The sequence below is a fragment of the Peromyscus maniculatus genome, chromosome 12 (genome assembly GCF_049852395.1).
Source record: "Peromyscus maniculatus bairdii isolate BWxNUB_F1_BW_parent chromosome 12, HU_Pman_BW_mat_3.1, whole genome shotgun sequence".
Lineage (NCBI taxonomy): Eukaryota > Metazoa > Chordata > Mammalia > Rodentia > Cricetidae > Peromyscus > Peromyscus maniculatus.
This window is the reverse complement of record NC_134863.1, coordinates 45,500,773-45,527,089: the sequence shown is the minus strand read 5'-3', so window position 1 is coordinate 45,527,089 and position 26,317 is coordinate 45,500,773. Positions and strand designations below refer to the sequence as shown.

At 35.6% G+C, this 26,317-nt stretch overlaps 1 protein-coding gene across 1 annotated transcript in view; it reads left to right on the top strand.

Annotated features, from left to right (window-relative positions):
• Window positions 1–25,551, top strand: part of Zpld1 (zona pellucida like domain containing 1) — a 40,578-nt gene extending 15,027 nt beyond the window's left edge. Inside the window, exons 2-10 of the mRNA XM_006994514.4 lie at window positions 1,955–2,175; window positions 4,864–5,045; window positions 6,434–6,506; window positions 10,727–10,824; window positions 12,897–12,977; window positions 17,301–17,472; window positions 18,631–18,739; window positions 24,473–24,502; window positions 24,911–25,551. Coding sequence (XP_006994576.1) covers window positions 1,955–2,175; window positions 4,864–5,045; window positions 6,434–6,506; window positions 10,727–10,824; window positions 12,897–12,977; window positions 17,301–17,472; window positions 18,631–18,739; window positions 24,473–24,502; window positions 24,911–25,086 — 1,142 coding nt within the window. The 3' untranslated portion in view covers window positions 25,087–25,551. The remainder of the gene's footprint in view (window positions 1–1,954; window positions 2,176–4,863; window positions 5,046–6,433; window positions 6,507–10,726; window positions 10,825–12,896; window positions 12,978–17,300; window positions 17,473–18,630; window positions 18,740–24,472; window positions 24,503–24,910) is intronic.
• The last annotated feature ends 766 nt before the right edge of the window (window positions 25,552–26,317 follow it).

Genomic DNA, 26,317 nt, shown 5'->3' with positions numbered 1-26,317 from the left:
GGTTAGCTCTGTCTTCTGATCCTTGGGCAAGTATATTAGGGTACACAATACATCACCATAAAAGAGGACCACTTAAAATTATGGTTACATTAAATGGTTAATATTGCTTAAGGCTGTAGAGATATTCCCCAAACTAAGTAGATTTTGTTATCTTCAATGGTGGCAAAGCATATTTTCATTCATCTTATTTATCCACTTATGAATGAATTATTAGAATTTTTGTAATACAACTAGTCTACTATTGTTGTTTTGTCCACAACAAAATTTTTGGTCATTGAATATAATTGTAATGAGTTTATAATTATTATCAAACATGGAAGCTTCCACACTGGTTTATTCACTTTCTCAAAATATAGTTCACTTGACTAGTATAAAGTATAGAGAATCATATTTCAAAAATATCTACTATTGACACTATTAAGAAGATTGAATTATTTAAACAAATAAATTCTTTGCTGATTGTCTTGAATGAGATTTACATATTTCTCAGATGAACATTCTATATCACATGTCAAAACCATTTTATTTTGTTCAGCTTTTTTCTTAAACAATCAAGGTAATTTATCAAAGCAGTCCAATCATCTCTTGTTTGTTTTTACATTTTGTAAATTTGATGCCTGTCTCAGATTCTTCATTTTGCTGGGAAGCCATGTAAAAGGTCATGAACTTATTGTATTCATTTCCTGCACTGATATAGCAAAGTATCACCTAGGAAGTGATTTAAAACAATGGGCACATGTTGACTCACAAGGTGAATTAAAACCATGGATGATCATCTCATAGTTTTGAAGGCCAGAAATTCAACATCAGGATGTAGCCACATTCCCATCAAGGGTCTGACAAGCATCCTTTCCTGTCCCTCTGTAGCCTGGTGATGCCCAGCCAGTCTTGGTGTACCTGGACTCCCAAACACATCATTCCACTCTTCTGTCATCAGCTCATGTTGTTCCTCAGTCTTTTAAATGCATCAGTCATATTCCACTGGAGCTCCCTCTACTGCAGTGACCTCATCATCACTTAACTAATTAAATTTGTAGGAATCCCATTTTCAAATAAAGTCTTGGGATGGGACAATGCCCAGTGGAAATCTGCCGTTAGGAATTACTTATCCTGTGAACTCTCCTTTTCTATTAAGTTTTCTTTATTATTTGTAGAATGGCTAGAGGCATGAAAAGTCTGTCTCTGTCTCTCTGTGTGTGTGTGTGTGTGTGTGTGTGTCTATGTGTGTGCTGTATGTTTATGCATGTGCTTATTCATGTCTAAAATGCTTCTTTAAATAACAGAGCCATAGGGAACCATGCAAGTTATATTTTGCTTTTCTATGCCCAACTAGTGCATGCAAAATCAATGGCAAAATTTCTCTTAAAGCAAGTTGTGCATTTTGTACACAGTATCAGTACACTATTCTTCATTTTCTTTCTCTAATATGATTTACTGTAGCCTAAATAAAATGGGCCTGTTCAAGATGGCTTTCGTTTCTATGTCCTGGATAGCATGAGTTACTGAATAGCAACGTGCTGAATAATTTGGCGGAAGACAGGTTTTAACTGCTTCCTTTCTCTTGAGAAAACACATCATTTGTACTGCTTCACTTTAGACAGGAGATCTGAATAATTCAGTTACTCTAGTCCTAAATTTCCTCAGTAACCTGATTTCCCCAACTCAATTCTCCTGTCATTCAACAGTATGAGACTGACATTTCATGCATACCCTCTGAACATCAGGCTCAAGGAAAGAGAGGTGACTTACAATAGTCCAAAAATTCTCTCTTAAACAACTAAATCAATGACTATTTTTCATGGCTACTTTTCTTAATGACTTGCACATTGGATCAAGACTCGAAATGAATTAGACAAAAGAAATGGTAAGCAAACCAGGGAACACTCAAGTCATCCACCTGTGTTCTACTGTGCTTTTATGACTTACTTTTGCTTTTATGTATTTTTTGTTTCAGCTGAAAGAGACATCAGTGTCTACTGTGGAGTGCAGGCCATTACAATGAAGATTAATTTTTGCACAGTCCTTTTTTCGGGTTATTCTGAAACAGATTTGGCACTGAATGGAAGGCATGGGGATTCCCACTGCAGGGGCTTCATCAATAACAACACCTTTCCAGCAGTGGTCATTTTCATCATTAATCTCAGCACCTTGGAGGGCTGTGGAAACAACTTAGTGGTAAGATTACTATGAAATCCTGTGCTATATCTGAGGTCATAAATAAACAAGCTCCCATTTCATGAAATAATCAGGAGCCCAATCTGTCTTCAGGAAAAAAAATCTAATAAAGCCAAACAACTCACTTTCTTTTGCCTGTTTGAAGTTTGAACTCCCAAATATACAATTCTGTCTTCTAATAATGGTTGTGTTGATAGGATCTGGGCCGTGGAGAGGCATGTGATGGGCTGAGCTACTCTAAGCAGTATTTTGTTAGACTGACATTGATGGACATCTCTAACCACAAGCCATACTCTACACTTTATGGATACATCAGATCATAAGAACAGTTTTTGTCCTTTTGCTATGATCTAATTCTAATGACCCTGTTCAGTAAGAAATATTAAATGTAGATGAAAAACTTGAACTCTTTTTTTTATGTTTACCCTTGACTAGCTGCCATTCATACTTTGTAAGAAGACTGTGTTTCTTGCATGAAGTACTTCTTGGTGTGGGACTACCCTTTGCATTTAAAAATACTTATCATACCCAATTTTACCCATGCAATTCTGGCAGCACCTCTTTCCAGTTATTTTGACAACCCAAGCAGTACTTTGATCATTTTTACCATGACTGAGAATTCATAATTAATATAATTTACTATTTTATTAGTTCACTCTACACCAAAAATAGAATTAAAGAAGAAATCGACACTCCAGGGAATGAAAATTAATTGAAATTAATAATATGTGGTAGGAGCATTAATTACATTAAATTTCATCTAGTACTATATTTTATTTAGCTAGCTCAAATATCTTATCAATAAATCCTAACAAAAGTGGTGCTGTACACATTATCATTTAGCACAGTAAAGAAGGAAAAATTGGCTTTCAGTTTTCAAAAAATATTGCTAGGGTTTAAAAAGGAAGGCTTGGTTATTCTAAGGGCATGGTTTCTAAGAGTTGGTGGGAGCTAGCAGACAGGGAAGGGATTTATTTGAATCTCCTTCTTTATCTTATCCCAAAGGGCAGTTAGAATATTGTGCCTATGACCATTTCCAAGCCTGCAGATTGTGTATTGTTGACTCTTTTTATTAAAAACGTTTATTCATCTCTCTGAGTTCTGTTCACAGAGGTTATGAAGCAGGCCTAAGGGAGAGGGCGGTTAGTTGATTATTGCATGTTTTGTTTCCTAGTGGAGGGAGTACAGGTAGGGACCAGGAGAATTTCCCATCCTCCTACTGTATTTCAAAGCCTCACTTTCATAGATTGAAGTCACTGTTGCCTTTCTGGATAGAAAAGAACTCCAGAGAAAAGACAAGGGAAATGCTATTCCACACATGTGTGCTTTTCACATTTTGGAAAGCTGGATGATATAAAAAGTGTGTGTGTGTGTGTGTGTGTGTGTGTGTGTGTGTGTGTGTGTGTGTGTGTTACAGAACTGATATACTCACCTAGTAAGTCAGGTAAATGGTGGAGGGAAGAGAGGCTTTCTTAATTTTCATATTTTATCTCTGGTATCACCAGCATTGGAGCCTTTTTGGAGCACATTGCTATGTGAAAAAAAGTAGATAGACTACTATATCAATAGGTTGAAATTAAAACAAATTTTCTCTTCCTATTGATTTCCCTCATGCAAGAGCTAGATCTTTGCCTTAGCCCTGCCTGTATACTGTTAGGATCATGCATAAAGTTTATCCTATTACTGAAAGATCTAGTATTACTTCTTACAGAACTATCTCCTAAAAGTATTTAGTGAATGTTGTGTGATATTTGGCATGGTGAGAAAACAACTGTGTTCTTCCTTGGTTTCATGAAAATCATAAACATTATTATCCCTAAGATGATAGTTTTTCAGTTTTAGTAGTATTGGGGAATCCAGTGAAAGCTAAGCAGTGCTAGGAAACACAAATGTAAGCAACATTCCCTATAACTTTTGGGAGTTCATGGTCTCCTTGAAATTTGTCTGAGAATGGGGATATCCTTGCTCTACCAAAGAAAGCACTGGAAAGGATAGTCTTAGGAGATTTGTGACTTTCATTTATTTGTTCAATAAATTGTAAATTTGTTCAATTATTTGTAAGACCCGCAACAGGTATTCTGAGGATGGTTGAGGGAATGCAAAGCAATCAGGCTGCCCATGCCTTGCAGAGAGAAATAATGCATGTGGGCAAGTCAGAGGTTTACTTGGGAAGACACAGTGTTATGAGGTGAAAAGGAGAGGTGGTTGAGGGGGTATGCTCAAAGGCCAGAGCAAGGAGGGCTTTGGTGAAGGAGCACTGTATCCAGAGTGGAAGTCTAAATAGGCTAGCAAGGTGGCCCAGCGGAGAAAGCCCAGAGACCTGCATTCTATTGACAGAACCATAGAAAGGTGGAAGGAAAGAATCAATACCACAAAGTTGTCCTCTGAAGCCCCCACGTGCTCCGTGGCTCTCATGCCATGTGTACACAACAACAATAACAGCAATAACAATAACAAGGAAAAGTCAGGAGCTACAAAAGTCATGTAGCAAACAGAGCCAAAACAGTTCTTTAAAAGACACACTGTCACTTATACATTTCATAAAGTTTTGTATGTTTTCAAATCTATAGCAGGTTATAGCTGAACCAAATGAAAAATAAGTGGTCAAAATGCTTTATTTGCATGTGAAGTGCATATATGTGCAGATACTAACATTTAATCATTGAACTTGATTTGCTGTCCTAACAGGTGTCCACAATTCCTGGTGTCGGTGCTTCTGGAAATGCAACTTCAGTACAGATAGGAAATATTTCAGGATATATTGATACTCCAGACCCACCAACAATCATCAGCTATCTTCCTGGGCTCCTTTACAAATTTAGCTGTAGTTATCCATTGGAATACCTGGTTAATAACACCCAGCTTGCTTCGTGAGTTTATGTTTTATTCTTGTTATCTCATATTTTCTTTATGCTTGCTTCTTATTTTTGATGGGCTTGTAGTCACACTCAAACAATGTAATGGAATGCAACAGTGACCCAACTATCATCTATCTATCTGTCTGTCTATCTGCCTGTCTGTCTGTCTATAATTTTTCTATCACCTATCTATCTCTATTGTCTCTCTCATCTATTTCTATTATTTCTCTGTATCATCTATCATCTCTATCTATCTATCTATCTATCTAATCTTCTATATAGCTAATTTTCTATCAATGAATTAATCATCTATCTATCTACCTACCTACCTACCTACCTACCTACCTACCTACCTACCTATGATCTATCTATTTAGTATTGTTCTTATTTCCTTTCTCAAAATCCCTGTGTTTATGTAGTTTTGAAGTTTTGCAGTGTTTCCAATGCATAGGATACCTGGTCACTACATTGCCTGACCCAACTGCCACTTGCCCTCATTGTTGGCTTCTATAATTCGACTCTGAGTTCTCATGACTTTTGCAGAGGAGAACAGATGTATGCCATGATGTAGGCCCTGGGAATTCTAGACAAGGACTGGAGCTATAGAATATATCCACGTCCTTATTTATCATTTCCAAAAATACATACATGAAGACACAGTATGTCTACAACATAACACCTACATTTTTCAATTACTTTGACACACAATGGAATAAGTGAATGTTAAGTTCCCTTCTCTAATTTGAGGGTCTGTGTTATAAGAGTCTAACTATCATTTAATCTTAGTACATGAAAATAAAGGAGTTACTTTTTGTTTCAGGGTTAAAAAATAGAGAACATTTTCATAGTACATTGATGTTATGCTCTGTCAACAGTAAAGATTAGATGTGGAAAGGCCACGGCTAAAGGATAAAGCTGTGGGGGGATGCATCCTTCATTCCATCTTTACCTGGAATATCTAAGGAATGTGTTCATTTATTCAATCAATGCTTATTAAACCCCTATTATTTACTATATACTGTTTGTTCTAGCATGAGAAAAGTTGAACAAATCCCTGACTTCACAGAATTTCTTGTGAAATTGATGACAACCTACTTGCCTCAAATTTAAGTTCTTAGGAAATGAATTTTCCAGCCCAAAATATCTTACACATGTAATGCCAAATAAAAAGATGACTTTATCAATAGAAATATCATAAATGACAGTCTGTCTTTATTTGAGCTCCCTTACTTTTTGATAGCTTGCCATTTTGATGATTTAAATACTATACCTATTGAAGGCCTAGTTAAGTGTATCAAGCTAACTCAATAGTTTATTCTCTAAAATCTAACATCTGAGTATAAATAAAACTTTTAGTTTAAAATCTCATTAGTACATTTCCTCTTTCAAATTGGTTTTAGGTCCTCAGCTGCTATTTCTGTGAGAGAGAACAATGGAACATTTGTCAGCACTTTGAACTTGCTCCTTTATAATGTAAGTTGATGGGTGAAAGACGTTATTTTTCCTTTTCACTATTGTGAGAAATCATTTATATGAATAGTTTTTCTATAAAAACCCACTGAAAGTCACATTAACTCTGATGTAGTTAGGTAACATTTATCCATATTTACTTTCACTTTCATATATCTTAGTTATAAAGGTGCATTATAAGCTCCGTTAAATTTTCTAAAAGTTGATAAATGATAGAAATTTCAAACCATAAGTGTGATTCTGTAATAGTTACTCCAAGAACCTATCAACATTTATTTGCATCTCTTTCTCTTTCTGTGTATATGTGTATGCACATGTGGGTGTGCATGTGTGTGCGCGCACGTGTGTGTGTGTGTGTGTGTGTGTGTGTGTGTGTATCTTCATAGTTAAGATTTGGGGGAATAATGGTTTGTGAGACGATACACACAGTTCAAACGATACTTCTATTGGAGGCATCATTGGTGGTGAATGTGTTAATATTTTGAACATGGGTTTTGGCTGATGACAGTTCTGTCACATCTGAAATAATTTGGATTGATGACATAGCATTGTCTAAACTTTTATCGTGTAAATATCAAGAGTGGCAGCAACACGTGAAAAATACATGGATTTCTATTTATAACTGTAACATTAATCCCCCAAATGATATTTTCATGTTGATTAAAATTTTTATTCATACATTTTAAATGCCTGATTTAAATATCAATTTTTCAATCTATCAACCAACATTTTTGTAAATTATGAATCTGATTTTTGCATTATTATTCATGTCATCATGGCACTGAGTTATAATTCATGCAACTGATTTAAAAGTCAGTGCTTTATCCTTTGAATATAATGAGCTATAAATATTGTAGTAGGACATTTTCCAAAGGCATTTAAAAAATCATGTTTATAAGTTTGTAGTTTGACACCACAGAGTTCTAAACAACACATTAAAATGTGTTGAACTGAAGATTGCCTTCCTGTCATTTGTAAACTTTCTTCTGCAAAGAGACTCTACCGATCTACTCAGTTCTGTATATTTAGCAACTATGTACTGATGTTTTGTTCAGAGGGTGTCTAAATATTTGTTATTTTTGTGTGCAATATTTATAAAAGTGGCTTCAAGTGACAAGATTTCTCTCTGTTGAGTTCTGTGTGTAAACACTCTGAGACAGAGTTGAGGTGGACCATGTTGGAGTCAACAATACTCAAGGTTACTGAGTGAAGCAGAGATGAGAATTTCCATTATTAATATAGTGAAAAAAATACATCCATATACCACTCAATAGTATCTTTATTTCCTGTGAAATAAAGATACTATTTTTTTTCCACTGTAAAAGCAGAAAATCAGACTACATATGATGGTATATATGAGGACAATCTTCATGTTAAATTACCTTTACCACTAAAAATAGTGTGACAATCCTGTAACCTAAGCATATTCCTACAGATTTTCTTGGTGCCAAATAAAAGCCTATAACTTAATAATAATCTTTATAACTCAATTCTTTAGTAGAAGGCAATCATTTTTTCATATTATAAATGAAAGAGTGCTAAAATTTGAATTTCAATCAGTTTTCAATAAAAATATTAATAATTAAGATAAAATGGAACTTTAGAAGTTTCTTATGAATTACATTTTAAAATTCAATAATTTTCAATAATTTTTTCTTTCTTTTATGTGTGTCTGTGCGTGGAGTATGATTGTGTATGTGTATTCTTCTGTGTGTGTGGATGTGTGTATGTGTAGAAGTAAATGTAGAGGACCTAGGTAGGCTATTGTCAGTAGTCTTCTTATCTTTTTTCCACTTTTTGAGTCAGGATCTCTCAACTGAACCCAGAGCTTGTTGATGGGGCTAGTCTAATTAGCCAGCTTGCTCAAGGATTCCCCTGTCTGAGCTTCTTGAAGGCTGGGTGCTTGAATACTACAATGCTTCGCTGACATTTATGTGTCTTTGGAGGGAATGACCCTCATCCTGTGCAACAAGACCTTTAACCACTGAACTCTTCCTATGCCAGGTTTTAAATTATTTTAAATTAACAGATTACCATTTTTGGAGCATATTTAGGTTTATAGACAATTTGATTTAAAAAAATTGAGAGAATGTTCCAACACACCTTCCTACACGTGTAAATATTTTCCTCTATTATTATGTCTTCTACTAGTAGGGTTTATTTGTTAAAAATAATGAACTAGTGTGGAGACGTTACTGTTAGCTAAGGTGACCATTTAAATTTATTTCACCCTTCCTATTGTATGTTCTATGACTCATATAAGGACATGCTTCATTCATTGCTGTCTTATGTAAATATCATTGCTGCAAACTGTTCTAACATCATATTATTTTGTTATATAGCAAGACATCAAAATTATGAATTCACTTTAGAAAAGAAAATGTTGGAATACTTTTATTAATTGATTCCAAGCCACATTTATTATTTATTTGGGATATTAATATTTAGTCACCCAATTGTAATTGTATTGTAGCATTTAAATTTTAATGTCATTTTACAGCCATTAGAAATTCTATTTTCCCCTAGAGAAGTTTTTGTTTGTAAGTCCCTAGGCATCCTTTTGAGTTGTTTTACATGCCTACTGCTGAACTCTTTTCTCTCATTTGTTGTTAGGACAGAAACAGCTGCACACTGTCTGGACACAACCCTCTTCCTTCTTTTGTATTTATGTATAATAGGACACAGTCTATGTGCTTGGGAATGTTACATTTATAAAAAATAACTTTTATTGATGATGAATTTTATATGTATGAAAGTTATTTTACCTAGAATTGTAGCCTTCTCTTTGTGTAATATAAAAGCAACTATTTTCTCCTTTGTGGAAATAGAAAGCAAGAATGCCTTTTGTGTTTGAATTGTATTCAACTATTAGTGTTTGCTGAGTGGCTGAATAAATAGGGCCATGCAAACAGTGATGAAAAAATTTGATGACTCATGACCCAACCACAAAGGGACTGTATATCGTTTGCAAATGTTTTATGAGCTTATTTCTTGTGAAGGAAGTCAGCATTCTTTGGGACAATATTAATGTAAACATAAGATGCAGGAACAAGATAGGTAATGAATTGAAATTTACTTGAAGTCATTGGAAAAGGAATCCAGAAACATAAAAAGAAATACTAGCTCTCTGCCACGTCTGTAGAAGCCATTGCTACTTGCCACAGAAAAGTAGACAGTAATAAGAAATACCGGGGCTAATGTTTCCCCAGATGTAACATGCAGTTTCTCGTATACCTGGCTGTTTCAGGAATGGAATGTTCCTGTGTGGATGCAATCCTTTCAGATGTCAAACATCCAAATCTTTTTGTTTTAATGCTATAAGTTCTAAATACACTGCTTTTGTCCAGTCAGATAAACACGATATTCTCCATATTCCTTGGTGACTAAAATTTCACAGTGAATGTTAAAAATAATTTCGCCATAAACAGCAATTTCTTTAGAAATACTAACTCTGGAAAACAAGTTTTTGAAAGTAAAATGATCTGATTACTTAGATTTCAAGGAAAGTTTCCTTTGGCATTTTATGTATTTCTTTATTTCTCTTTATTATCAAGTTAGAGATGCAACTTTTTAATATCTGATTTAACCTGCTTTAACCTACTACTATGTGGGGGACGATAGGATATTCAGAGTTGCTCTAAAAGAAAGACAAGGAAATTTGGACAAGACTTCTACAGCAGACATTTTGACAACTCAGAGACTGTATCTCTCTCTCTCTCTCTCTCTGACTTTAATATAAATTTGGTAATTTTAGATGATCACAGAAAGGATTATAGATAAATGAAAGATTACAAAAAACGAGCACCTGACACTCCAACAGTGAAATGCTTCAATTGAAGCACATTAAATTAAAGAAAACTGAAATTAGTGACTAATATAAATAAATGAAATCATATTTAAAATCAACTCAATATTGGTAATTGGATTCTAAACAAATTAATAGTAACCACTAACTATTGAATATAATTTATTGTACTGAACATTAACAACCATATGTGATTAAATCATGGAAACAAAGATGATTTATGTCCCGAAATAAATTTGTTGTATTCATGTGGGTTAGGAGAAGTTCTGCCAAGATGAGGGTAAAATAAATCTCTTTGGAATCATTTATGTAGATATATGTTGATTTGATTGCTCTTTGTTTCTTTAACAGTTTTAAATAGTAAATGTCCCATTGATAGAAAGATAATAATGTGGATTGTTTATTATTTCATCATTAGGATTCGACCTACAGAGAGCAATTAATTATCCCAAGTATAGGACTACCTTTGAAAACCAAAGTATTTGCAGCTGTGCAAGCTACTAATCTGGACGGAAGGTAACTGTGCACTCATATCTTGATTAGCTAAAATACTTAAGTTTCCTCAGCCATAATGTTAGCTTATTCATTCTGAAGTATTACTTGAAATATAATGGTCACTGCCACACCATTAAGTCAAGCTAGTAAAAGTAAACAACAAATTATGAGGTCTAAGAGAGCGCTACTCATTTTATGTCATTCATTGAAAAATAACAAGACTTCCCATAAACAATTGGAAGCAGTGACTGAAAGAGGCCAGGTGGAGATCTTGTGGGATGCCAGAATGTTCTATATTTCTTCATTGGAAACATGACTAACCTAATGTCATTTGATACACTTGGGCTTTGTGCATTGCCTCTGGGTATGCATGTTTAAAAATCACACAATTGTAGCTAGAGTTTTCCTGCCTTGCCCACAGTCAGGACAAATCTTTGTCACCCGCCAGTCCCACAGCTGCTCAGACCCAACCAAGTAAACACAGAGACTTATATTGAATACAAAATGTATGGCCGTGGCAGGCTTCTTGCTAACTGTTCTTCTAGCTTAAATTAATCCATTTCCATAAATCTATACCTTGCCACATGGCTGGTGGCTTACCGGCGTCTTCACATGCTGCTGGTCATGGCGGCAGCTGGCAGTGTCTCTCTGCCTCAGCTTTCCGCTTCCCAGAATTCTCCTCTCTCCTTGTCCTACCTACTTCCTGCCTGGCCACTGGCCAATCAGAGTTTTATTTATTGACCAATCAGAGCAATTTGACATACAGACCATCCCACAGCACACAATAACTGTTGTAAGAATCAATGCTAAAATGATATGAGTTTCCAGAGAGAAGTCTGAAACAAACAAACAGTCAGACAGACAGGCCAACTGTCTAGAAAATTCTGTCTAGTAAATTCACTCAAATTTTCTAGAAAAGAAAAATAACAAAACTCAAGAAAAATTCCTCTAAACCAAAAGGGATCATATTATGACACAGTTTTTTTTTTTTATTTGAAAGTTGTTTTTTTTTTTTACATACCAACCACAGTTCCCCCTCCCTCTCCTTCTGCTACTTATCCTCTCTCCCCCCTTCCCCATCCATTCTTAGAGAGGGTAAGGCCTCCCATGGAGAGTCAACGAAGTTTGGCATATCAAGTTGAGGCAGGGCCAGGCCCCTCCCCCCTGTATCAAGGCTTAGCAAGGTATCCCACCATAGGGAATGGGCTCCAAAAAGGCAGCTCTTGCAGTAGGGATAAATTCTGATCCCACTTCCAGTGGCCCCCCAAACTGCCCACTGTTTAAAATAAGAACAAAACAAAAAACAGAGCAAACAAAAGGATCTTTTAAGAGAACTCAAATGCCAAAGAGCTAATTGAGCCCTGTTAATGCTATGTAATGCATGATGGATTATTTGGGGGGTATATACTATGTTTTAAATTTGGGATTTCCTAGAATTGGTATATCCTAGAAATGGGGTGCCTTTTCACATCCCCCTGTCTCTAAACAATGGATTATGCAACATGCAACTCTTTAAAATCATTTTACCAACTGTAGGAATTTCTTCTCATATTATTGACATTTACTACTGATGGTAGTGTGTTGTTTTAATTTTTTTGTAATGCACGGATTTGGAATGATGAAATTCGTAAACCTTACTCCAATATGACCCCGTGGAATAAAGTTATGTACCCACCTCATCACTTTCTTCTAATAAAGTGTCATCAGGAAATCCCACTTCTACCCCTACAGAGTCAATTTATACACCAAACTCATTTTCTGTGTTTATTATTACTATATTTTTATGGTGTTAGTGTAACTTCAATAAATGGAAATTTATCTGTGCATTAGTTTTTTTTCCTTCAAGCTTTAGTCATTTTCCTGCCTTATCTCTTGTTATTTGTGACATTAGTCTCCATCCTACTTGACAACTGTTGCAGAATTTTAAATATGTAGATTTTAGAGAAATTCTTAGTGAACAAGAAACTTCTACAAATAGCAAGTAAGGAAAATACAATTCATGTGGTAAGAATTTGGCTAATACTTTCTTTGCATTAATTATCAGAGCTCCAGGGAGGACTCTAACACCAGATCATGTTTGTTTCTCTTTGCAGATGGAATGTATTAATGGATTATTGCTACACAACCCCATCTGGGAACCCAAATGATGATACTCGGTATGATCTCTTCCTTAGGTAGGTGTCTAAGTTTTGTTCTGAAACTAAAGACTCTGTTATAGATGATTAAATGGAATATGTTGGTCAGACAAACAAATTATACAAAACTGCTATACCTTCTGAATTTAAATTTTTGCAGTTTGAACTTGTAGTCTTCAGTACAAAAGTTAAGGACAGTTTGCAACACAAAATGATGATAAGGCTATCATAGAATGAGAATCGTAACTAAATAACATTCACTAACAATGTTTTATTCATGTTTAGGAGATAGGCGATACTTCATTGTCTTAGGTATAGTACAGTAAGGTTATCATTCTCAATAAAAGAGGGGAAACCAGATGGTATTGTTTGTTGGCAGCTACACCATCTTATCATATGTCAAAAAGACAGTGAAATTAAAGTAATGGTTGGATAATTTAGAACCCGAAGCACTTTTGTTCATTTATCAGTATTTAATATGAAAGTACAATATAGCCTGCTACTCCTTTTATACCAGAGCCAATAACTTCAACTTTGTTCCCCACTAGACAGTGATAGAGTGAATGCAATCTATGTCCAGGGAAAGGGGACATTGATCATAAGAGCATTCAATCATTTCAGCTCCCTTTCAGCATTTTTATCTGACAATAGAATAGACCTGAGAGTTAAGCAATGTCTTCTAATCATGCTTATAAAATGCAGTTGGCTCAGGCCACTGCAGTTATTGACACATGATGGCAGTAACATAATGGAAAACTAAAGAATTCTTTATTGGTTAATCAAGGTTAGGGTGGTGTCCTGAGGGTATGGCCAAACTACCACTTTTAATATATTAGAGTTCTGGAAATGTTAATCGCAGCAAAGTTTTGGAGAAAAAAGATGTCAGTGTGTGTTAAAAGGCTTGAAAGAGTTCACATTGTTTGATTTCATTTTTCCAAATTGAGAAGTGTATGTTGCAGTATTTATTATATTCTCGTCTATCAGTTTGATTGAAATAGTAAAGCATGGGAGGAAACTGCATATACAGCAATAAAAATAATGACCAAGTGAATGGCAGAGGACCAATAAGCCAGGGACTTCACACTGGTGTTGCTATCATGTGGTTACTTATTAAATGGAAAACATAAGCAATTTTATTATATCTTTTTGCCCTTTCATCTTCTTGATATTTTCATTCCTAAAAATTAAAAATTTAAGTGTATTAAGAAAAATTGAGACTCATTTATCTAAAAGAAAACACTATAAGCCAAAAGGCTCATATATAAGTGGAAGGATTATGTGTCATTTTGATTTGATATTTGTTTTCCAACATTTCTATATGGAATTACAAGACATGGAATAAATATGATGACAACTTCTAAATCATCTCAGGTTTCTTAGTGGAAAGTTTAAAGGGTAAAATATGGGTGCTGATGACTGCAAATTATAGAAGCAACTCTAAGGAATGTGGCCAGAAGGAGTCTTTTCTGAATTGGAGAGGTTGGACTTCTGCTGCCAGGGATGGGGAGCATTAGAAATGACGATGGAGAGAGTTCCTGGAGAGTCCACAGTAGTAGATTTCATTAAGTGGAAGGAAAGGAACCCATTAGAAAGGCAAAGACTCCCCTGTCAGTGTCACCCCTACCTTTGTAGTACAGGTTGGTCAATTAATTCTCTGCATTTCTCCAAGCTCAGACAGGCAGAGAGAATTCAGCTATAGAATTGCAATGTGGCTAAATGCTTCTATCATTATAAAACTGAAGCACGGAGTCCCTGAGCTTCAGCCACTGTGAAGAAGGTTACTACCATTCTGCTTTGCTTCGGGTGTCTCTGCAAGGAGCAAATTCAGCTAAATCCAAATGCATCAGATAGGAACCAGAGTCAAGGGTGGGCATGTCTTTCCAGTGTAGCAATGCACTAAAAGAAGAAAAAAAATGAAAATGTCAGAAAAAGTGTTTTAAATATCAGAAAGAAATATAGTACAGAAAACATTTGTAACTGAACATCTCAACAATGATTTTAAAATTATCAAAAGGGAACTTCAATAATGATTGAATTGTAGGAACTTGGGAAAATGAAAATAGAAAAAGAGAATGTAGGGCTTTGAGGGTATCGAAAGGGAATTGGACAAATTTAAGATGGAAAAGGAAGATGTGACTGGAATATATTCACAGGAGTAGATCCACATGGTAATAGAGCATGAAGTGTGAAAGACAAAAAAAAGTAAATAAAAAGAAACGACTATAAAGACAAAAAAAGAAATGTAGAAATGACAGACAAGAAGATAGGTAAAGAGAATAAAAAATATATATTTATGTGTGCATATGTGCAATTGTGTGCATATTATAATATACAAAATATATAAATTATAATAAAATTCCTCGTAAAGGATTCAAAATAATAGAACATTATTTAAAAATACAATTTAAGGGTGCTTTATTAAACTGAAAAAAATCATATTGACTTATTGTTATTGAAAAGATATGCTAGGTGAAATTTAAGGTTTCCTAAAGTGGAAACTAGAAGAAATTGAGGAAGATATAGTCAAAAATCCAATAGAAGTTGAAGATTTTATCCCTCAGGAAGCTTAATTGATTTCAGAGAATGAAAACGTGTCTCAAAGGAAAAGGTGGAGAGTAACTGAGGAGGGCAGCGGAGCTCAACTCCTGGACTCTGTGGGCATGTACATCCATAAGCACACACAGAGACATGTGAGTGTGTATGCACACATACTCTTTCTCACACATGTGCACACACATACACACTTATACACATACATATTCTCGCACACACAACACACAAATAGTCTGTGTATTAAGACAGTGATTATAATAATATCATAAAATAGAATGTCTTGTCACTTGGACATTCTAAAACTCAGAACTAATACTTGAGTTTAAAAATGAAGTACATTAACAATTTAAAATACATTAAAGAAAAGATTATTTGAAAAAAAACCCAATAGTCACAGGCTAATGTAATAAAGAAAAAATGGCTTTCTGATACATAAAAAAAATGCAAAATGTCAGGTAGGGAGTGAAAATAGAACCCAGAGAGCATGGTCCCCTAGACCCCACAGCAAAAGCTCTGGAACCAGCAAAGGATGCAGTGTTGTGCTAGAAACAAACAGCAAGTATTAAGTGGTAAGTTCAGAAGTAGATCTCAGAACAGGAGAATTCAGTGTCTCATAGTGGACAATGTCCCAAGTGTGAGGGAATGAACAGGAATTAAAAAAAAATGAAAAGAAAAGGTCTGAACAACAAAGCATCAGTTCTATACTTCCCTCACTACAGCATAGTAAAACCCCAAATAGATTATTAATTTAAATGCATAAAGTTCAGCTTTAGCAGTAACAGAATAAAATATATAAAACACTTTGAATACCTTGGAATAAAGCTAAACAACAAAATATGACAACTTGCAAATGTGTACCAAATCAGGAGCCATTTTCCTTAATACATGAAAATCTTTTATGAATGAGAAGGATGAAGCACAAGGCCACAGTTGCATTTTGGCAAAGAAAGTAGACAATTCACAAAGTATAGGAAAAGATAGATTAAACTCATTCATAGTAAGAACAGTGTACATTAAAATTAGGTGGACATATTTCCTCATTACTATGAATCAAGATGAGAACAATTCACTAATAAATATGTGTATTATATATCATATATGTATATATCTCCAAAATGAAACATTTATAGAAAACAATGTGGTAATATATTAAATTATCTTAGAGATTTGTGTAATATTTATACACATTTAAAATGTACTTATAGGGTATTTATTAGTTTTTTCATTACAATGAATGGTCAAAGAAATCAATTGTATCTAAATAAGGAATTGACTAAATAAATTCTAGCATATGTGTACACTGGAACATTATAAAGTTGTTTAAAAATAATGAGGGTGCTCTTTAAATACTTATGTAGAAAGATCTGTAGAATGAACTAATTTAATAGTAACAATATATTCTTATATGAATATATACTTATTTTCATATACCATGGGAGAATACAAAATAAATCCAATGGTCTTTCCTATAAAGTTTATATGTAGGTGTGGTGTGGTGATAGGAGTGTGATTTTGTGTTGTTTATTTTTTATTATTTGGACTTTTGAATTCTGGGATAGTATGGTGCTCCTAAAACTACACGTTATCCTGTGATCAGAAACGGCTCTGCTCACATTTTATGATCTAGTTACATTTGTTATAACTACTTGATTTACTTATTTACATTCTTTCCATTGTTTTCATCACTGCCAGCTCCTTTTAGCTTATAATACAGTGAGGATGTCCTTTGTACCACACAAATTAATCTACAAGTCCTAGTTGATTGGTACTTTGCAATGATGTCCTGTTTTCACATTCCCTAAAATACAGCTGTGACAAAGATCCTCAGACCACCGTCATTGAAAATGGCAGAAGCCAGCGGGGCCGGTTTTCGTTTGAAGTGTTCCGTTTTGTGAAACACAAGAATCAGAAAATGTCCACTGTCTTCCTGCACTGCCTCACGAAGCTCTGCAGAGCTGATGACTGTCCCCTCCTCATGCCAGTATGTTTATAAGCAACTGTATTTTATCTCTCTGAATTACTCGTAGCTGAACGACAACCAGATCTCAGCAAAGTCATAGGCCAGGGTGAACTATGACTTGATTGTTCATCCAGTAAGGATTTATCAAATGTTTACTTTTGGCCAAGATGAGGACGGAGTTGATGTAGTTATCATGGGTTTGAATTCACTTGGCTTATATTTTAGGATCAGGAAAGAATGGTTGAAAAACAAGACTAAAACAGGGGTAGCAAAGGCAGATGAGTACCTGGGATGTAGTAAGAGGCAGCGAGTGTCATTTGAGAAAGGAGAACACAAATGGAGGGATAGACAGAGAAGATATTCTGGCTTGTGATTCTGAGGCTGGACGAACCCCAGCAGGGCAAAGATCCAGTGGGAGAGACAATTCATCACGTACCAGGGTGGGAGGAGCAGAAGAGGGAGGGAAACATGAGGTAGGTTAGCCCGGTTCTAGAAGGTACATTAGCGCCAGATGTTTCAGGAATCCTTTGAGTTAAAGGTTGAAGTCCCCAAAGATCTGGATCCAATGAGATGAAACCACCATCAAAATATAGATGTAGTGAGTAGTGAATTTAAAAAAATTCAGAACTTTTATTCAGACAGGTTCCCTAGAACTACATTAATATTAACCTGAGAACAAATGTAAGCAGTTTTTCAAATTTAAATTAACTTTAATATGTTTATATTTATACCCAATCTATGTATAAATATGAAGTTATTTCTTCAACTCATTGATTTCTTTGGTCTTAACTCGCTGCATCAGATGGAGGTAAATGCAGAGTCCACATTACCTTCGGTCTGTGCTGACCAACATTTTAGGGAAGAATTTATTAAAGGCTTGAGAGAAATAAACGTAGCAAAGTTTGATAAACACAGCTCGTTTTCAGGAGAGCTGTTGAGCTATGTAAACTAATGAGCCAGTGCGCAATTACAACAGGGAGGAAATAAGAAATGTGGTCCAAGCCCGAAGAAGAAACACTGTAGTCGTTATATGCAAAGTAATTAAATAAATGCACAGAAGGAAATGAATAAAATTAAACATGTGGTGTGTCTTCCAAAAGAATCTGCTTTCCAAATGGCCATAAAGAAACAATTTTGTGCTGGTGTGTGGAATTTCATTTGTTTTCATAAACACCTCAGATTTGCGGCCACAGAAAAAGGAGAGATGCTGAGAGCAAGACAACTTGGGTTCCTCAGAGCACTTCCGGAAACGCGGTGCTGTCTGCTGGTCCCATCATCACTCGGAGCGGTAAGAACGCCCCTCCGTTTGTGTGTGGCAGGAGAGGAATCCAAAATGGTCAGCTACTTGGTCTCCGAGGAGAACTCCAGGTTTCTAAAGAGCAGTAGTTAGCAGTGAGACCGTTGAACAGTTTTAACATCACAGCAGTTTCCCGTTTACTCAGTGTCTACGCCAGAGGCAAAGTGTCTTCCCCACATTTCTTGTGTTTTACACGCCCCACTCCCCCCAGTGCAAATATTTTGTGCTATGCCTCCAATTTACATTTCCTGCTTAGTTTCTTCCCATTGTGGCTTCCCCTGTACGGACTGTATCCACTATTTGCCCTGTTATCTAATTTTTTATTGAAATTGACCAGCAGGAGGCACTGTCGGAAGCCTGGCAGCCACACAGAAGTAAGATCCTACAAGGTAGTTTCCTTGGTGCCTAAGAGATGGCTCAACAGTTAGGAGCACTTGCTGCTCTTGCAGAAGACCCAAGTTTGATTCCCAGCTCCCATAAAGGTTCACAATCTCCCGTAACTGCAGATCGGGTTACAGGATGCCCCAGGCCTCCATTGGCACTATCACTCACTTGTGCATACATGTGTGCATGTGCACATACAAACAGTTATATATAAAAAGATAGGATCTTTAAAGAAAAAAAAACGCAACACTTTTCTTTCTAAAGTCACACTCTCTGGAAACCTTTCTCTAACCTGCCGTCCAAGAAACACAGCTTTGTTCTGTGCATTCTCTATGCCCTTGTAAACAATCCTAGTAAACGTGGTTGAGCTGCCCAGTTTGAACATCACCTGTTTCATTGTTTCCTTCTCTCCCCAGTGAGCACATTTACACTCTCACACTTATATGAGAAGATGGACACAGGGCCAATACACATCGATTCTCTTGGACACAAATACTTTTTTTTCCACACACGTTTATGCACAATACCGCACAGATTCAACAAAGGGATAGATGTGGATTTAATTCTGTATGAAGCTAGAAGCCTCCAGAATTGACCGGATCAAAGAGGCACGCAGTAAAACGACACTAAAACTGAAGTTTAACACACTTGACTCTAGGTCTAGCTTTTATTCTAAAAAGCCACATGACTGTTATTAACAGTGCGTTTCTCTAACATAAGATTCTTCATGTTTAAAATATAGAGGTTTTTAAAGGTGGGTTTCAAGATTCTTTATGATGTCATTGCAAAAATGTTCTAAAAAATAAAGAGAACAATTTTGGTTTGGTTTATATGCTAATAATGTTTTCTCAATTTTGTATTAGCTATAAGGCTGTTATTATCTTTCAATTAAACTGTCTTTACCTTTCTGCCAATGTCACCTAAGAGTAAAAAAAGAAGTTTGCTTGAAATACATAAATAATTAAGTAAAAAGTACTTTCAGGCTAAAAAATGCATAAAATTGAGTTAATTATTCACTTCATTGTATTTATATAAGCATACCATTATTGAAAAAGAAGCTAATGGGACCTTTAAATAATGCAGAAAATTATTAAATGTGAAATTTCAAACTTTGTCTCTACTCTCTGAGGATTTGTCTGAATGGTTTGAAAATGATTGTTTGGGGTTTTGTGAAATACCCAAGTCTATAAGAAACTGCTGATGGAATTACATTGGATGGAAATCTAACTCTTATTTCCAGTAATAAGAAATGCTTCAGGGTAGGCAAAACAAAACTATTTTTATATTTATGGAGTATATGCAGAGTCGCTTTTCCATTAGTAAAGAAATTTGAAAGAGACATCTGTGTCCATCTTGGATAGATGCTTTAGTTAGTGACCCTGCTTCCTTCTTACCCAGCCCAAGAAAATTCAAACATCATAAATTTGGAATATTTTGTTAGTGTAAGATAATTTTTAAAAGTCAAAAAACATTTAAGACCCTCAAAACTCTATTAAAGCTAACAATCCAAGCTTCTAGGTTTCACCAACCCCTTGTCTAGATCCCTAAAATATCTCTTCTTTTAAAAACATTTTTATGAGTGTGAGTGAGACTCTCTCTGTGTGTATAACACATAAGTGTGAAGCCAGAGGAGAACATCAGATTTCCCTGGAGATGGAGGTACAGATGATCATGAGCCATGTGCTGTGAGTGCTGGGAACATAACTCGGATACCGTGGAAGAGTAGCAAACATATTTAACTGATGTGCTATCTCTCTAGCTACCAAAGTCTCTATCCTTAAAGCATGAGAGACCTAGCAGAGTACCTCTGCTGTCATGCTCAGAGTTCCTCCTTTCTGGTTTATGATGTTTACACCTCAAGCGTATCCCTAATCTGACACAGGAGAACTTAGCTTTTCCCACTGGCAAACCCTGGAAAGATCATTTTCAGATCTTTGACACACTGTTGAGTCCTTCTCTCTCACTCTACCTCATTTTATTTTGATATTATTTTGATAAGTAGGTGATGTTGGTCTTTAAAATGGCTTCATTGTTTACAATTCAACATATCAACATTGTAATAATACAAGATCCATGCACTCTTTATTTTATTTTACGATACTATTCAGTTCTATATAACAGCCACAGATTCCCTTGTTCTTCCCCTTCCTGCCCCCCTCCCCTTCCCCCCAGCCCACCCCCCATTAAAAATCCCACAAGAATACAGAATTCAAACCATGTCTACCCTTGACAATCCTATTGAAACTTCCTGTTTGGCTTCCTGGCCAAAGCTATCCCCTTTTATTTGTCTCACTATAGTTTTCTGCTTGAGTCATTTAAAATTTATCTCTTCATGTCCAGTGATGAGTTTTCTATAGACAAGCCCAATTCAGGTGTTGTTTACTCTCTCCAAAGTCCTGATCCTTGGAAGTTTTTCTCAATGTACTCAGTGAGCCACTCCTTGACTCAAGATGTCTGGTCTGGGTTAAGTCCACTAAGTTGAAAATTCTTAAGAATGCTATTTTGTTTTCACTTCTTAATACAATCAAATCTGCTTTGATTATTTTTGCTTGATAATATAACCCCCTTTTATGAAAATGTGCATATTTTTGAGATGTAAAATCCTCAAAGTTTCTGCAGTGTACTTACTAAAAGCTTCCAAATGTTGACATTTCTAAGGTAGACAATTGCCTGTAGCAAATAATTCTGGTACAAATGCTGAAAAACAATAACAATTGTTTTGTTAACATAAGTTATGAGTAATCCAAAGTCAAACCCTTGTTAAAGTAGAATCATTGAGTTTCATGGGTAGTTAATAATTCATAAAAGCTCACATATTTAGTCTGTGCATAGGACAGGCACTCTGCTAGAAGCTAACCTATGACATTGCTCTTAAGGTCTGTAGAGTTCAGGGCTAGACTATTAACCCGTGTTATACAAAGGAATTTTTTTAAAAGTTCCGTGCTTTTTAAAGTGTAAAATAAAAGGTTCATTTTTACAGCATAGGTAATTAAACTTTTTTTAAGTTTGATAGAGATAAGGGAAATATTTATTTTGTGTATATCTTTCCAGTGAGTGATGTTTATATTTTCCATTTAGTACAGCTTTTTAGAGGATAGGAAAACACGTAGTAGCAATGTATATGTTATTTCTGGCTTAAACAGCTGTGGTACTGCTACTATGTTGCCTCTCACTTGTGAATCCTCAGACAGCTGTATATATTTTTGAGGAGCTTGCTGAGCTTAATATTCAAACTTATCTAATTCCTTCAGGCTTCATGCCTTTCTTTTAGCATATATGTACACTTCAAAAGACCAAAAGGACTGGACGGAACACAGAAGCAGGTGGTGACCTAACACTCCAGGAAAACATCTTCATCTGCTTCCTCCTTGGGGCTAGACAGTGGTTTTTGTTGTTGTTGTTTGTTTGTTTTTATTATTACAACAACACAATAAATTAGAGAATATCATCAACAACAAACAGAAAGGCAATTCTCTATCAGAATCTATTATTCAAATGCAATTTCAAACTGTGTTCAAATAGTACGTGGTTTAATTTCAGCCATTTTATAGCAGTACAATGCTGTCATCTTTTCTGCTCTAGAACCTGGAACTAGTGTTTTCACTTGACATGGAACACACAGGGACATTATGTCCATAGCAAAGTGTTCATGGGAGTATCCAGAATGTTACCTTTTTCAGTAGTGGGTGGTAATAGGAATATCACAACTCTGATGTTTGATATTCTTTTATCCTCAGGATGCAGGGAATAGTGTGTAGGATGTGTGTATGTGCATCAGGGAGGGGTTACCTAGTCATAGCATCTCTGCCTCATTCTGGACACTTCATAGGAATGGAGCTTTGTATTCAAAGCAACCTTAAAGGAATTAAATGGACCCCCAAAAGAATGTAAAAAAGACTCCAGATTATCTAGTGCCCAGGACATGGACGTCTTTTGGATGAATCGCCACAGTCCATTCATCCTATTTATTTCCATGAGAAAGAAAGTACCTTTATATTGAGAGAAAGAGGTTATATTGCTAGAAAGAGGTTAGGATGTTCTTGTGAGTGTCATTTTGCCTTTTGTCCTATTACAATGCACTGCACATTGTAAATCATCCTCTGAGTGAGTACCAATGCACATTGTAAAGCATCCCCAAAATGATTGCCGATGTGCATTATGAAGAGTTCCCTGAGTGGGTGCCATATTAGTTTTGAAATCTGTATTTCAGGACCTGATAACATAGCTGTGTTTTTTGCTATCAGTCAAGTGTCTAAAAAGAAAGAGAATTGGATATTTTATAATAATCACCCAGAGCCAAGTATAGAAAATAGTTTTGATTATGGAGATTCAGGCTATGAATTATTTTCTATACTCAGTCAGTTTATATTATTTTAGAAAAAAAGACTCTGAACTGCAGTATTGATTTTAGCATATGTATACTTTGCCATGAGGCAATGACACAGGAGGTTTCCTCAGGTGTATAATGGGGGTAGCAATAATATCTAAGCCACAGGGCTATCATGAGGATTAAATGTGACAGCACATGAAGTAGCACTTTATGAACTCCATGGTGCTACACAGTTACACATGCATTAACTGTAAAAATGTCTATAATCTGTAGTCAACTGTACATATCTTATGATTTAAGTAACAACCACAAACACACATGTACATGTTAACATGAATATGAAATACTCTAGTTGCCAGTTTAAAGGTTAATTTTAACATGATTGCAAATTGCTCAATAAGAATGGGGAAACTTAGAAAGTGTGCTTGCTGCTTCTGTCATGTCCACTAAGGAAAAGTGGAAATTAACTGCTTCAGTCTTCCACTTAGCAGATACAAAGAGAACCTCAGCTCAAGCTCGGGAGTCCACTTGGCCTTTTATTTAGTTATTAAGAGTAAATATATCATCTTGGATCACAGAATGATGCTCTTGCAGATTATATCAAGCAAATTGGCAACACTTGAAATAGAGTGACACGAAATAATGAATATTTCTCTGTAACGGAATAACAAATGGCAGGTTATAAGTCCATAAAAATGTAATAGCTGTTAACAATTACTGCCCTTCCTAACCTGGCAGAGAGAACATGATGAAACAACATTGGCAGGAAAGAACACAGTATAATATATTTTGTGATTTTTTGTTTGTAGATTTGTGGATAAAATCTTGTACATGGGGAGTAGGAAATATAAAAACAGAATGTCTCATTCATGAGTTGTCCATGGAGCTTGGGTAAGGGGTTGGTGAAGAAAATAATTAGGGTGAACTTTCAAAATCATGGAGTTAGAATGCAAAAAAGCAAATATTTGGGGAGACATTTTCACTTCTGTTTTTCCTTTATCTCTCCTCAGATGAGACTCCAACCAACAATTCACAGCTTGGTAAGATAATTAGCAAATAAATATTTGTAATGTTTCAAGATGTTTTGGTGATCTGTTTTATGAAACTATAGTCGGCAAGCATAATGAGATCTAGTTTCACAAGTTGGCTGCATTTTAAATTAACAGTTCACAGAGGAATTTTAAATCCTTAATGCAATGTGTTGGTCAGTTTTTATAGAATTTTTAACTTTTAGCTTTTATTTTGGTTTGTTTTGCCTGTTTGTGGGATACCAAACTCTAATCTATGCAATACTTTAAGTCTTGGGTTGAAATATAGTTAATAGGCTACTGCATACTCCAGGGTGATGCTGTGAGAGGGTGGTGAGGAATAATCTGTAGGAGCAAAGCAGATGGCGGCGAGACAATTACATTTTGAAGACTTTATAACAGTGTGTGCGATTCTTACAGGTTCCCTGAATGTGCCTCCCTTCCAGCTGAATGCCATCACCAGTTCCCTGATATCAGGAATGGTCATTCTGGGAGTCATGAGCTTCGCCCTTCTCTTGTGCTCACTGACCCTGCTACACAGAAAGGGATCCAGCAGCTTGGTATTGAATGGTGTGAGAAATCCTGTGTTTGAGTGACGAGGACTGGTTCTCCCAGAAGAAGACTTCATTGACTACCCATGGGACTGTGATCAGAAATCCATCTAAATTGAATGCCAGTCACATTTGAGATTTTTTTTTTATTTTTAGTTTAGTGTAGGCTGTAGCTCATGAGGGTTAAGATAGTGAAAGAATTTTGATGCTGTTGCTACTGCCACTGTGTAGGTGGCCAACCCTATTTTCCTATCAGCAATGGGAACATTGACAATAAATACAAATATTCAGGATGTAGATATTAAAAGGTCAGTTGTTTCTCACTTTATTTGTGATTTCTGTAGATTGTTGATGTAAGAGGTAAATGTAAGCACAAGGGAAAAATGAATTTGTTGCATTTTCTGCTACGTAGTTAAGCCCAATACAACAATATTAAATTGTGTATCTGTTCCCAAAATGGAAGTTACTTTTGTTTTATTACAGGTAATTCCAGCTTAAGGCAACATTTTAATGGGGCAGCCGAGATTTAACTACTATTTCTATTGACTTACTTGTGTCATGGGTTGATTTTTATTCCTGATGACATTTATTTAAAAAGAAAACACCAAACAAAACTAAAATACTCTTGGGAAATGCATTTGTAAAACAAATAGTAAAAGTATTTGTTAATGTCCAAAGAATACAGAGTGTCCCAAAAAACTTATTCTTTTGAATACAAATGGCTGTGAGACCTTGGTCCTGGTCCATATGAGAACATCAGTACAGATTGGTCCTTCTGCCAGGTGAACACTCAGCTTCTGTGTGTCCAGCATCAAGGGCACTATGGAAAGGCTATTCTTGATGTAGAAGTCATTGCATAAGAAGAGGACATTGTCAGCACCATACAAGCATGATGTTCCCATTAGAGTTTTCTAGCAAGCCAGCATCCTTTTTATCCCAGAACAAAGAGGACATGCAGATCAAGTGAACTTTGCAGAACATTTTAGGAGCCAACATAAAAATGCCATTCCTTTGTCCTAAGCTTTTTATGACAAGTGGGGAAATAAATGGTCCAAAGGGGCTTTCTTTATAAGATGTCATTTTCTTAGATGTGATGTTCAGTATGGAATGAACAGTCGCTTCCTCTAGTATGAAATAGTGAGAGCATTTGATCCTTTAACAGTTTTGCAAAAATATTTTAAAGCCAATTTTTAAACAATACACGTTTAACACAAAAGCAATATAAAAGTCACAGTGATTTTTTTTTTATGTTCAAATTATTCCCGCAAGTGAACAA